Source organism: Salmo salar, chromosome 20, assembly GCF_965601325.2.
Source record: "Salmo salar chromosome 20, fSalSal1, whole genome shotgun sequence".
NCBI lineage: Eukaryota > Metazoa > Chordata > Actinopteri > Salmoniformes > Salmonidae > Salmo > Salmo salar.
The window spans coordinates 78,083,974-78,097,482 of NC_138310.1; the positions used below are offsets into that span (position 1 = coordinate 78,083,974).

The following is a 13,509-nucleotide window of genomic DNA, read 5'->3' on the forward strand; positions in this document are numbered from 1 at the left end:
TTTTAGTGGAGGATAAAAAAAGTGCTGCCTACCTTTCCCAGAGACCTTGTTTGTTAGTACAGTACAGTACAGTAGTACAATACTCTACAGTAAAGTAATACAATACAATACACTACAGTACAGTACAGTAGTACAATACACTACAGTACAGTACAGTAGTACAATACAGTATAGTACAGTAGTACAATACACTACAGTACAGTACAGTAGTACAATACTCTACAGTAAAGTAATACAATACAATACACTACAGTACAGTACAGTAGTACAATACACTACAGTACAGTACAGTAGTACAATACAGTATAGTACAGTAGTACAATACACTACAGTACAGTACAGTAGTACAATACTCTACAGTAAAGTAATACAATACAATACAATACACTACAGTACAGTACAGTAGTACAATACTCTACAGTAAAGTAATACAATACAATACACTACAGTACAGTACAGTAGTACAATACACTACAGTACAGTACAGTAGTAGAATACTCTACAGTAAAGTAATACAATACACTACAGTACAGTACAGTAGTACAATACTCTACAGTAAAGTAATACAATACAATACACTACAGTACAGTACAGTAGTACAATACACTACAGTACAGTACAGTAGTACAATACAGTATAGTACAGTAGTACAATACACTACAGTACAATACAGTAGTACAATACACTACAGTACAGTAGTACAATACAGTACAGTAGTAAAATACACTACAGTACAGTGCTGTACAGTACCATTCTAGTTCACACCAATAGGTTGTATTGTAGAGTTTACACATACAGTAGAGGCACATGCATAGATGACCCCTGACTGACTACACAGAGCCTCTCTAAATCAAGATCTACCTTTACCAATGCTCTATTATACGATTTGATCTCTGTCATCATGGCTCTCTCTGTACCCTCAGCATATCCTGTCCCCTGGTGTGTGTGAGTCAGTCAGTATGAGAAGCTGCACTGTCTCCCTGATCCTAGCCTAGAGTTCCCAGTAAGTCAGGAGGAGACGGGCTGTGCTGTTCTGCGTGTCCTGTTCTAGCCTCCTGTAACCAGGACCAGACTCTCGGAACCTCTGGGCTATGACCTCATGGTGCGCTGTGGTTTCCAGACATCGCTGCCGCTCCAAATGGAACCGCTCCGCTGGCCGACACACACTCGGAGGGATGGATTGATAGATGGATGGACGGATAAGTGGATGGACCATGTGATGAGTTAGCACTCCGGACCCCGCCAGCCAGCCAGCCAGAGACAGCCACATTAGTAAAACTGGCCTACAGCTACAACTGAACTGTTTATTGATAATGTTCCAGAATGATGCTGAGAGACTTTCCACTGTAGAGTCACTGAGTGCCTAAATGGAGTTAAGCTGACCGTGTGTGTTATTATCTCCCCTGGCCACTAGGTGGAGCAGCAGTCTCAGTACATCCAGGGTTATAAGGTGATGTACCGTGCCTCTCCAGAGGGCCAGCAGAGGAGTGACTGGGCTGTGTTTGAGGTGAGAACTCCAGGGGAGGACAGTACTGTGGTGCCCCAGCTCAGGAAGGGAGTCACCTACGAGTTCAAAGTTCGCCCCTTCTTCAACGAGTTCCAGGGAACAGACAGTGAGGTCAAGATAGCTAAGACTCTGGAGGAAGGTGGGTGGACATGTCTGTGTGTGTGGGTGTGCATATGTGTGTGTGCGCGCACAGAGTTTGTCTGTGACCTTTGTAACTATGCATGTGTGTGAGAACAGCAGCTGTTCCCAGCGGGCGTAGAGACTAAAGGAGGATTTTATGTTCTGTGGTGTTTCTGTGTGTTAGGCCAGATGTTGTACTGTTGGAAAAAGTCCTGTGAAACCTAGAGGATGATGAACCCAAATACTATTTGTCAACTAGGTGCTGTGTTAATTATTGAAAAGGATGTGGTTGTGTGGCTACAAAAATCTTTCGGGGTTTGGGTGCAACCCAGAGCTCATATAGGCCATATGAAAGAGAGAAGCGTTGTGAAAAGTTATGTGGAATGAATGAGAGAGGAGCTGACTGAAATGGGTGTGGGTGTGTGTTTTCATTCTTCCTTGTTGTATTCAGCAAAGCTTTGTTGCTAATTGTGTTGCTAATTGTTTTTGTAGTTCAAACACGATGGCCTCACACCCGTGAGCAGGAATGCCATGATTTCATTACAGTCAATCGGAACGAGATTAAGAGTGTTATGTTGTATGTTGTCATAATAAATTAACTTTAATTAAACTCATCAGGGTAGACTCATCACAGAACACACAGGCGTAAACATTGCAATCAGAATTCTCTCTTTGTATGAATAAACAGTGATTTTTTAAAAATTTCCTTGTAAACCTTGTAACTTTCTCTGAACAAAGAAAAATAGTCATTTTAGTACAGACCCCTAGTGAATAGAGACAGTCCAACTGTGACTCTGTAATTTCTACTTCTGTTCTCTTCTGGATAGCATCCATTTATGAGAGCAGTAGAAGTGAGGAGAGAGCAGACAGTGTGTGTTACTGTTGATGGTGTATTATATTAACATGTGTTGTTGTGTCTGTCTATCTGTCTGTCCCCAGTTCCCAGTGCAGCCCCTCGAGGGGTTACCGTCACAGAGAGCGGGGACAATGGGACTGCCATCGTGGTCTCCTGGCAACCGCCTCCAGAGGAGGAGCAGAACGGGGTGGTCCAGGAGTACAAGGTGAGAACACTGGCAGGGACTCTGAAATTACCCATATATACTCTGAGTTTGGTCAAAGGTAGTGTACTAAGGTAGTGTACTACTATGTAGGTAACCCTGGCCTCTGGTCTGCAGGGTATATCTACTGTAACAACATGTAATTATTTGTAACACAGAGCGAGACAAAGGAGAGACAGACTAAGGTAATGATACATGGGTAGAGGTTATCATCTTCCTCTGTGCCTAGTGATCTCAGAGCTGGAAGAGACAGTAGGACGTTAATGTGTGGTGGTGGGTAGAAATGGTTGTGAAACAGTGCCATCTGCTGGACTAGATAGATGTACACAATTTCTGAGTTGTCCTGGGAGGCTCTCTCTCTGTTCCTTGGTGCAGGGGTATTCAACTCCTCATCTGCTGGGTCCGGAGCCTGCTGGTTTTCTGTTCTACCTCATAATTAATTGAGGTAGAAGGAGAAGAGGAGAAGAATTAGAGGAGAAGAATGGGGGGAAAAGCACTGGTCATTTCACCGTGTATTCCACATTGATTCAACAGAATTTAATTGAAATAATGTAGAAACAACATTGATTCAACCAGTGTGTGACCAGTGGGTTCAAGGTCCAGATTTGAATTTGAGTGCCTTCGTGGATTATTCAGACGTAGTCTAGGGAAGGACTAACTGATGTATTATCTATACAGCCATTCATTATATCCATATGTTATAGTCATACATTATATCCATACATTATAGCCATACATTATAGCCACACATTATAGCAGCCAAACATTTTAGCAGCCATACATTTTAGCCATACATTACAGCCATACATTACAGCCATACATTATACTCATATATTGTATCCATACATATAACCATACATTATACCCATTCATTACATCATAGTCATACATTATAGGCATACATTACAGGCATACCTTATATGTTGTATGCATACATTATAGGCATACCTTATAGGCATACACTATAGCCATACGTTGTATCAATACATTGTATATTCATCCTGCTGATTAATAAAGCTAATGATGAGAGGACTGCAGGCTTAAAATCTAGATAAGGATATATTTTCTGAACACCTATTGGCGCTTGGCCATTGGCCCACAAGCTACTCTTATGAGCCTCTTAAATCATTCGAATGGATTTCTTTGACTCTGCTCTGCTGGAAAGAGGGTTATGAATGGGAAAGACAGACAGAGAATCCAATCAAGGTAAAGACAACGGAAGAGTGAGATTATAGCAGGGAAAATAGAGCAAAGCTTGTGAGATATTTTGGGGAAGGCTTCTCTTGTTAAAATGTTTCATCTTTTACTGCAGTGGGCTAAATCAGGGTCACAGAGTGATTCCTGGTAGTCTAAAACCAATCTACGTTGAAACAAAAGTATACACCTCACACACATGGTTATGGGCTTAACAAAAGAAGACACCTGTACCATGGCGGATATAGAGTTGAAATGTATCACATTTTGAGTTTGCTTCCCAATATTACACTTTATATACATCACAGAAGACTGAAATATAACAAAACCATTTGACATAGAAAACACCAGATTTTCATTGTTAAAAAAAATAAAAATAAACGAAATTATGACAAATATTAATAGCATTCCACCCATGAGGCCAAAGGGGGCGCTTTGTGTCATTGACTTCAGGAAAGGGCTACTCCATTCCATATTTTTTTGGTACAGGTAAGCCTAATTTTGTAGTTCAGCCATAGCATTTCTCTCTCTTCCCTCTGCTCCACTCCCTCCTCTCTGTGTTCACTCATAAGTATTCTCTTTGTGTAACCCCCTCTCTGTGTTCACTCATGAGTATTCTCTTTGTGTAAGCCCCTCTCTGTGGCCAGCACACTCCTCATATAACATGCAGTGTGAGTACTGACATTTTAATTGGAACGTTTTTTTTGTCACAGGGAATGTAGGTTAGTGTTGGAGGGGAGCCACAGCAAAGTCAGTTTAAAAGTTAAGCCACTGTTAATTTTCCAGGTAAATGTTTTCTGCCGATAGGGTTTATAGTAATTTCATGGTTGTTAAATCTGGCGCGGGGAGCGTTCCTTGGTCATTACTGCGTCTGGTCCCTAGTGGCGCTTCTTCCCACCACGACTCCTAAAGCAGCCCCTCAGGCTTCTGGGGCTTTTTAACACTGCCCCCTACCTCCAAACACACACACACACACAAACACACACACACACACACACACACACACACACACACACACACACACACACACACACACACACACACACACACACACACACACACACACACACACACACACACACAGGTCTGTGTGTGAGGGCTGTTAACATATGGTGGTGGGGGTAAAGAAAGCAGAGGCGGCCAGGATCAAGATGCTGGGGTTAGCCAGGTTCAGGATGCTGGGGTTAGCCAGGTTGAGGATGCTGGGGTTAGCCAGGTTTAGGATGTTGGGGTTAACCAGGTTCAGGATGCTGGGGTTAGCCAGGTTCAGGATGCTGGGGTTAGCCAGGTTCAGGATGTTGGGGTTAGCCAGGTTCAGGATGTTGGGGTTAGCCAGGTTCAGGATGTTGAGGTTAGCAGCCCTCATGCTGAGGTGAATGTATGAAGCACTGTGTGACCTGGATTGAGTTAGCCTGAGAGAGCCCTCTCTCCCCTCTGTGAGTCACTGACAAACCTGCGCTGCTGCTGCTGCAGTAGGGTTATGGAGGTGATTACTGACCCACACTTTGCTTTTCATGGGGTTAGGTTACACTCACTCAGACAGGGGGGACATGTTATGGCTCCCACAGCTAATACTGACTCTGTGTGGAACACACCCAGACAAACAGAAAAATGTGTCCCAGTGTTTTTATATGTGGAATACCTGGGTGGAATAATTCAATCTGCGCTGGGTGCTGAAATGATACATTAGCATCAACCAGCAGTAGCTAACTTGCTGTACATGTCACACCACCATCAGAACACTGTTATAATGTCTCATTGCTCTCTCTCTGTCCTGTCAGATCTGGTGTTTGGGGAATGAGAGCAGGTACCATATCAACCGTACGGTGGACGGCTCTACCTTCTCCTTGCTGATCTCCAGCCTGGCTCCAGGGATCCGTTACAGTGTGGAGGTCGCAGCCAGCACTGGGGCAGGCCCAGGGGTCAAGTCTGATGTCACCTTCTTCCAGATAGGTGAGTGGAGGAGAACTCTGACCTGCATTTCTCTGCGCCCAGCAGAAGGTTCAAATAACATGATTTCCCTCGGGTGGAAGAGGAGGGAGAGGAGGGATATGTCCTACTATGTGTCCTCACTTGTTAACTCCTTACAGTGTGGATTCCAAGGCTTACTGCCTAATAACTTCCCCACCTTCTTTAACCGCAATGGCTGGCAAATAGTCAATGGACATTTTGTAGTATTGACTTCCCTTTAATCTTATTCTGAAGGGTTTATTAATCTACGTTTACAGCTGTCATATTAATATTAAAGGAGTGTTATGACATCGTTTTACAATGAAGCAAATCCTTGAATTCCTTTGTGCCCCTGTCTGCTCACCTGGTCTTGGTCTATAATAGTGGTTAGATGTGGAACTGAAATGATTACCGTACCAATTATAGCCACGGTAGACCTCATACACAGTGCTTGATGAGCATGACTGACAGTGACACTCAATGTTATTCTATCTTAATGCCGTGTTTACCACTGTCAGTGTACAGCCTCAATGGTTTTCACCTGACTGACATTGTGATAAAACGTTTCATGAAATTCTTGCTAGGCAGCAGTTCAGTGCTTGTAGCTTGGCTGCCCCACCCTGCTCTGCTCTGTTCTGCCCTGATCTGTTCTGCCCTGTTCTGTTCTGCTCTGTTCTGTTCTGTTCTGCCCTGCTCTGTTCTGTTCTGCCCTGCTCTGCTTTGCTCTGCTTTGCCCTGCTCTGCTTTGCACTGCTCAGCCCTGTTCTGTTCTGCCCTGCCCTTCTCTGCCTTGCTCTGCTCTGTTCTGTTCTGCCCTGCCCTGCTCTGCCTTGCTCTGCTCTGTTCTGCCCTGCTCTGCTCTGCTTTGCTCTGTTCTGCCCTGCCCTGCCCTGCTCTGCCTTGCTCTGCTCTGTTCTGCCCTGCTCTGCTCTGATTTGCTCTGTTCTGCCCTGCCCTGCCCTTCTCTGCCTTGCTCTGCTCTGTTCTGTTCTGTTCTGCCCTGCTCTGTTCTGTTCTGCCCTGCCCTGCTCTGCCTTGCTCTGCTCTGTTCTGTTCTGCCCTGCCCTGCCCTGCCCTGCTCTGCTCTGTTCTGTTCTGCCCTGCCCTGCCCTGCCCCGCCCTGCCCTGCTCTGTTCTGTTCTGCTCTCCCCTGCTCTGCCTTGCTCTGCTCTGTTCTGCCCTGCTCTGCCTTGCTCTGCTCTGTTCTGTTCTGCCCTGCTCTGCCTTGCTCTGCTCTGTTCTGCCCTGCCCTGCTCTGCCTTGCTCTGCTCTGTTCTGCCCTGCCCTGCTCTGCTCTGTTCTGCTCTGCTCTGCTCTGTTCTGTTCTGTTCTGCTCTGCTCTGCTCTGCTCTGTTCTGTTCTGTTCTTCCCTGCTCTGCCTTGCTCTGCTCTGTTCTGTTCTGCACTGCCCTGCCCTGCTCTGTTCTGGTCTGTTCTGCTCTGCTCTGTTCTGTTCTGCCCTGCTCTGCTCTGTTCTGTTCTGTTCTGCCCTGCTCTGCTCTGCTGCTGCTCTGTTCTGTTCTGTTCTGCCCTGCCCTGCTCTGCCTTGCTCTGCTCTGTTCTGTTCTGCCCTGCCCTGTTCTGTTCTGCCCTGCCCTGCTCTGCCTTGCTCTGCTCTGTTCTGTTCTGCCCTGCCTCTGCTCTGTTCTGTTCTGTTCTGCCCTGCCTCTGCCCTGCTCTGCCTTGCTCTGCTCTGTTCTGCCCTTCTCTGCCTTGCTCTGCTCTGTTCTGTTCTGTTCTGCCCTGCTCTGTTCTGTTCTGCCCTGCCCTGCTCTGCCTTGCTCTGCTCTGTTCTGTTCTGCCCTGCCCTGCCCTGCCCTGCTCTGCTCTGTTCTGTTCTGCCCTGCCCTGCCCTGCCCTGCCCTGCTCTGCCTTGCTCTGCTCTGTTCTGTTCTGCCCTGCTCTGCTCTGTTCTGTTCTGCCCTGCCCTTCTCTGCCTTGCTCTGTTCTGTTCTGTTCTGCCCTGCCCTGCCCTGCCCTGCTCTGCTCTGTTCTGTTCTGCCCTGCCCTGCCCTGCCCTGCCCCGCCCTGCCCTGCTCTGTTCTGTTCTGTTCTCCCCTGCTCTGCCTTGCTCTGCTCTGTTCTGCCCCCTGCTCTGCCTTGCTCTGCTCTGTTCTGTTCTGCCCTGCTCTGCCTTGCTCTGCTCTGTTCTGCCCTGCCCTGCTCTGCCTTGCTCTGCTCTGTTCTGCCCTGCCCTGCTCTGCTCTGTTCTGCTCTGCTCTGCTCTGTTCTGTTCTGTTCTGCTCTGCTCTGCTCTGCTCTGCTCTGTTCTGTTCTTCCCTGCTCTGCCTTGCTCTGCTCTGTTCTGTTCTGCACTGCCCTGCCCTGCTCTGTTCTGGTCTGTTCTGCTCTGCTCTGCTCTGTTCTGTTCTGCCCTGCTCTGCTCTGTTCTGTTCTGTTCTGCCCTGCTCTGCTCTGCTCTGTTCTGTTCTGTTCTGCCCTGCCCTGCTCTGCCTTGCTCTGCTCTGTTCTGTTCTGCCCTGCCCTGTTCTGTTCTGCCCTGCCCTGTTCTGCCTTGCTCTGCTCTGTTCTGTTCTGCCCTGCCCTGCTCTGTTCTGTTCTGCCCTGCCCTGCTCTGCCTTGCTCTGCTCTGTTCTGTTCTGCCCTGCTCTGCTCTGTTCTGTTCTGTTCTGCCCTGCCCTGCCCTGCTCTGCCTTGCTCTGCTCTGTTCTGCCCTTCTCTGCCTTGCTCTGCTCTGTTCTGTTCTGTTCTGCCCTGCTCTGTTCTGTTCTGCCCTGCCCTGCTCTGCCTTGCTCTGCTCTGTTCTGTTCTGCCCTGCCCTGCCCTGCTCTGCTCTGTTCTGTTCTGCCCTGCCCTGCCCTGCCCTGCTCTGCCTTGCTCTGCTCTGTTCTGTTCTGCCCTGCTCTGCTCTGTTCTGTTCTGCCCTGCCCTTCTCTGCCTTGCTCTGCTCTGTTCTGTTCTGCCCTGCTGTTCTGCTCTGCCTTGCTCTGTTCTGTTCTGTTCTGCTCTGCTCTGTTCTGCTCTGTTCTTCCCTGCTCCTTTCTGTTCTGTTCTCCAGTCGAAGAGGCAATGTTCTAGTGCGTAACAAGAGCAATAAACCATGAACTCTGGCACAACTGTGTGTTTTGAGATTACATGTATTTATTAACCCTTTATTAGCTTACCTGTCAAGATCATGATACTGGAGGGGCTGTAAGACCCAATGTAGCAAGTTATTTTTCAGACAAATTTCTTCTCTCTCCATTTGTCATGTGGAGAGTCAAGACCAGCTACAGTGCACGTGTACACTGTGTATGTACAGTATAGTACTGTTGATACCTGGCACATCAGTCAGTCATGACTTTGTATCCTTACACAGGATGCATTATAGCTACCTGGGATGAATATAATTCAGTCTTCACTCATATGGCCCAGGCTATTTAAGATCCTCTGTTAGAATACTCCACAGATCTGAGCTACGACAAATCTGCTCACGGTAAAGTGAATAAATGATAACAACATGAAACAGCGGTGATGGGTGCTTGGTAGAGAGACAGCTGTGTGTCTGTGTGTGTTAACGTGGGCTGGGATGGGCATGGAGAAGCAGGAAGCTGTGACTGATACAATTTCTCTCACTTGAGGGCTTCCAGCGGCGCCTGTTGCCATGTTCCAACACTGGAATGGAAAAACGCCCCTGCGGGACCTGCGCTTCACCCTAATGCATTTGTCACACTATAGGCTTGTTTGCGTCATGGCATAGCAGCCTAGATACCTGTACAATCCCTGAGGACTGTTTAGTCACATTGGTACTCTGCTTCCATCCTCACAGAAACAGTCATGAAATCCACATAGTAGTGGGGAAGGAGAGAAAAAAGAGAGAGAGGGCTCCCCAACTCGACAAAGAGAGAGAGAGAGAGAGAGAGAGAGAGAGAGAGAGAGTGGGAAGAGGTAGCAACACTGGAACTTTGGGAAACCTGTTTGCCTCTGGCTGAGTGAGTCTGTAAAGATAAAAGTGGTTGCAACATGAAACAAGAGAGAGATAAAAAAAAGAGATGAAGAAAGTTAGAAAAGCAAGTTGACATGAAGACATTTCTTAGGGGGACAACACTCTTTCATGTGAGGCACAGAGAGAATAGACAGATGAAGAAAACAGGCCTTTGTTGTGTGATCACTAGTTCTGACGGTTCATTTTGACTAGTAGAACAGTAGCAAAAGCTAACAGAAAGACATACCCAAGCTGCACATTAAAGGGCTATAGTGTGCTAATGACTAGTACTATGTTTTTATTAGTACTGCTGTGATCTCATTCGCTGTAATAATATCTAATAGAATGTTGCTCAGTGTGTGATTATGCTTCTTTAAGTCTTCCTGGGTGTGTGTAATATTCCGGTAGTGTGCTTCCTGGTTCAACTCTGATACGAATAGATTATGCTTAAATCTCCTGGGTTGAGACCTTTTGTCTATTCACCTGTCATTGTTGACTGGGATCAGTTCTGGGATCAATTCTGAAAGCCTTTTGTAATAGAGAGAGCGTTCCATCTCTGCAGCTCCACAGCCCAGGCCCAGCCTTACACTCACCTGCAGAGATGAAAGAAGTCTTTTGTATGTCAGAAGAAAAGACAACATTCATATTTATGCCCTTTCCTGACTTCATTTAGCTTTTTCTACCCCCTACTTCAAAATCATTCCCTGTTTCAGGCTTTTCCACTTGGTTTGAACTTTTGTGTTTAGAATAAATCAAATCAACTTGTATTTGTCACATGTACCGAATACAACAGGTGTAGACCTTACAGTGAAATGCTTACTTACAAGCCCTTAACCAACAATGCTTTAAGAAGTTAAGGAAAAAAGTGTCAAGAAAAAAATAGATGAGTAAAAAATTGAAAATAACAAATAATAAAATGTCCTTTCTTCTCTCTCTCTTTCTCCCCTTTTTACTGCTTCCCATTTCCTCCCTCCTTTCTCCTCCCTTGCTCATTCCTGTGTACTTTCTGCCTCCTCTGACACACGACCTGCTCTGGCCCGCTGACATTCCTGACCGTCTCCTTTCATCCTTCCTAATCCCTTCTTTATGTCTTCACCATCTCTTGCTTTCCCCTCTCTGCCTTTATCTCCTCATTCCATCACTCTTCCATCACTACCTCCTTCTCACCCCTCCCACTCTCCTCTCCTCACCCTGCACCCCTCTTCTCTCCTCTCATCTCCTCACCCCCCCTCTCCTCTCCTCTCATCACCTCAACCTGTACCCCTCTCCTCTCCCCTCCTCTCCTCTCCCCTCCTCTCCTCTCATCTCCTCACCCTGCACCCCTCCTCTCTCATCTCCTCACCCTGTACCCCTCTCCTCTCATCTCCTCACCCTGCACCCCTCTCCTCTCATCTCCTCACCCTGCACCCCTCTCCTCTCATCTCCTCACCCTGTACCCCTCTCCTCTCATCTCCTCACCCTGTACCCCTCTCCTCTCATCTCCTCACCCTGCACCCCTCTCCTCTCATCTCCTCACCCTGTACCCCTCTCCTCTCATCTCCTTACCCTGTACCCCTCTCCTCTCATCTCCTCACCCCTCCTCTCTCCTCTCATCTCCTCACCCTGTACCCCTCTCATCTCCTCTCATCTCCTTACCCTGTACCCCTCTCCTCTCATCTCCTCACCCCTCCTCTCTCCTCTCATCTCCTCACTCTGTACCCCTCTCATCTCCTCTCATCTCCTTACCCTGTACCCCTCTCCTCTCATCTCCTCACCCTGTACCCCTCTCATCTCCTCTCATCTCCTCACGCTGCACCCCTCTCCTCTCATCTCCTCACCCCTCCCCTCTCCTCTCATTTCCTCACCCTGCACCCCTCTCCTCTCATCTCCTCAACCTGCACCCCTGTCCTCTCCTCTCCTCACCATGTACCCTCTCCTCTCATTTCCTCACCCTGCACCCCTCTCCACTCCTCTCATCTCCTCACCCTGTACCCCTCTCCTCTCCTCTCCTCACCCTGTACCCCTCTCCTCTCCTCTCATCTCCTCACCCTGTACCCCTCTCCTCTCCTCTCCTCACCCTGTACCCCTCTCCACTCCTCTCATCTCCTCACCCTGTACCCCTCTCCTCTCCTCTCCTCACCCTGTACCCCTCTCCTCTCATCTCCTCAACCTGCACCCCTGTCCTCTCCTCTCCTCACCATGTACCCTCTCCTCTCCTCTCATCTCCTCACCCTGCACCCCTCTCCACTCCTCTCATCTCCTCACCCTGTACCCCTCTCCTCTCCTCTCCTCACCCTGTACCCCTCTCCTCTCATCTCCTCACCCTGTACCCCTCTCCTCTCCTCTCATCTCCTCACCCTGTACCCCTCTCCTCTCATCCCCTCACCCTGTACCCCTCTCCTCTCCTCTCCTCACCCTGTACCCCTCTCCTCTCATCTCCTCACACTGCACCCCTCTCCTCTCCTCACCCTGCACCCCTCTCCTCATCCTCCGCCCATCTCCAATCCTATCCTCTCTCCCCCTATCCTCTCTCCTCCTATCCTCTCTCCCCCCTCTAGACTCATCGGGGCATGTGACGGAGGGTGTGTTGGAGCCGGAGAACACCCTGTCCCAGCAGATCAGTGAGGTGGTGAAACAGCCGGCCTTCATAGCGGGGATAGGAGCGGCCTGTTGGATCATCCTCATGATGTTCAGTATCTGGCTCTACCGACAGCGTAAGAAGAGGAGTGGCCTCAGCACTGACTACGCAGGCATCCGCAAGGGTCAGTACAACATGCCTCACCTAATGGCAGCACACTGGAATCACTAGTTCAAAGTGTCCTCGAGCACTGATCTAGGATCAGGTAACTCTATTCTCAACCCTTAATGTAACAGTTAATAGGATGAAAAATAGCTGAGCTTGTATCAGTGGTTAACCTCTTGGGGCTAGGTGGGACGCTAGCGTGCCACCCGTGGTGCACTCCATCAACAGCAGGTGCATTTCAAGAGCGGCAAATTTGAATCCAAATAAATGTAAAAATTCAAATTTTTCAAAAATACAACTATTTTACACCATTTGAAAGATAAACATCTCCTTAATCTAACCACGTTTTACGATTTCAAAAAGGTTTTACGGCGAAAGCATAAATTTAGAGTATGTTAGGACAGTACATTTACAAGAGTTGTGTGTAATGTTTTGTCAAGTCAAAGACAGGGTCACCAAAACCATAAAACCAGCTAAAATGATGCACTAACCTTTTACAATCTCCATCAGATGACACTCCTAGGACATTATGTTAGACAATGCATGCATTTTTAGTTCTATCAAGTTCATATTTATATCCAAAAACAGCGTTTTACTATGGCATTGATGTTGAGGAAATCGTTTCCCTCCAATAACCGGCAGTCAAGTCAGCGTCACAAATTAAATAATTAAAATTAGAAAACATTGGTAAAATATTATATTGTCATTTAAAGAATTATAGATTTACATCTCTTGAACTCAATCAACTTGCCAGATTTAAAAATAAGCTTACTGGGAAATCACACTTTGCAATAATCTGAGCACTGCGCCCAGAAAAATACGCGTTGCGATACAGACTAGACGTCATGTTGGGGAGATCTAAAATCGAAAATACTATGTAAATAATCCATTACCTTTGATTCTCTTCATCAGATGTCACTTCCAGGTATCACAGGTCCATAACGAATGTAGTTTTGTTCAAAAAAGCTCATCATTTATGTCCAAAAATCTCCGTCTCGTTAGCACATGATGTAAGCCAGCCGGACTTCTCGTC

General features: G+C 47.2%; 1 protein-coding gene across 2 annotated transcripts in view; it reads left to right on the top strand.

The window, feature by feature from the left end:
- robo1 (roundabout, axon guidance receptor, homolog 1 (Drosophila)) overlaps nt 1–13,509 on the top strand; it is a 664,161-nt gene that overhangs the window by 557,806 nt on the left and 92,846 nt on the right. For both annotated transcript variants that reach the window (XM_082966738.1, XM_082966739.1), the window contains 4 exons: nt 1,415–1,646; nt 2,567–2,688; nt 5,661–5,832; nt 12,292–12,495. In XM_082966738.1, the coding sequence (XP_082822864.1) occupies nt 1,415–1,646; nt 2,567–2,688; nt 5,661–5,832; nt 12,292–12,495 (730 nt within the window). The remainder of the gene's footprint in view (nt 1–1,414; nt 1,647–2,566; nt 2,689–5,660; nt 5,833–12,291; nt 12,496–13,509) is intronic.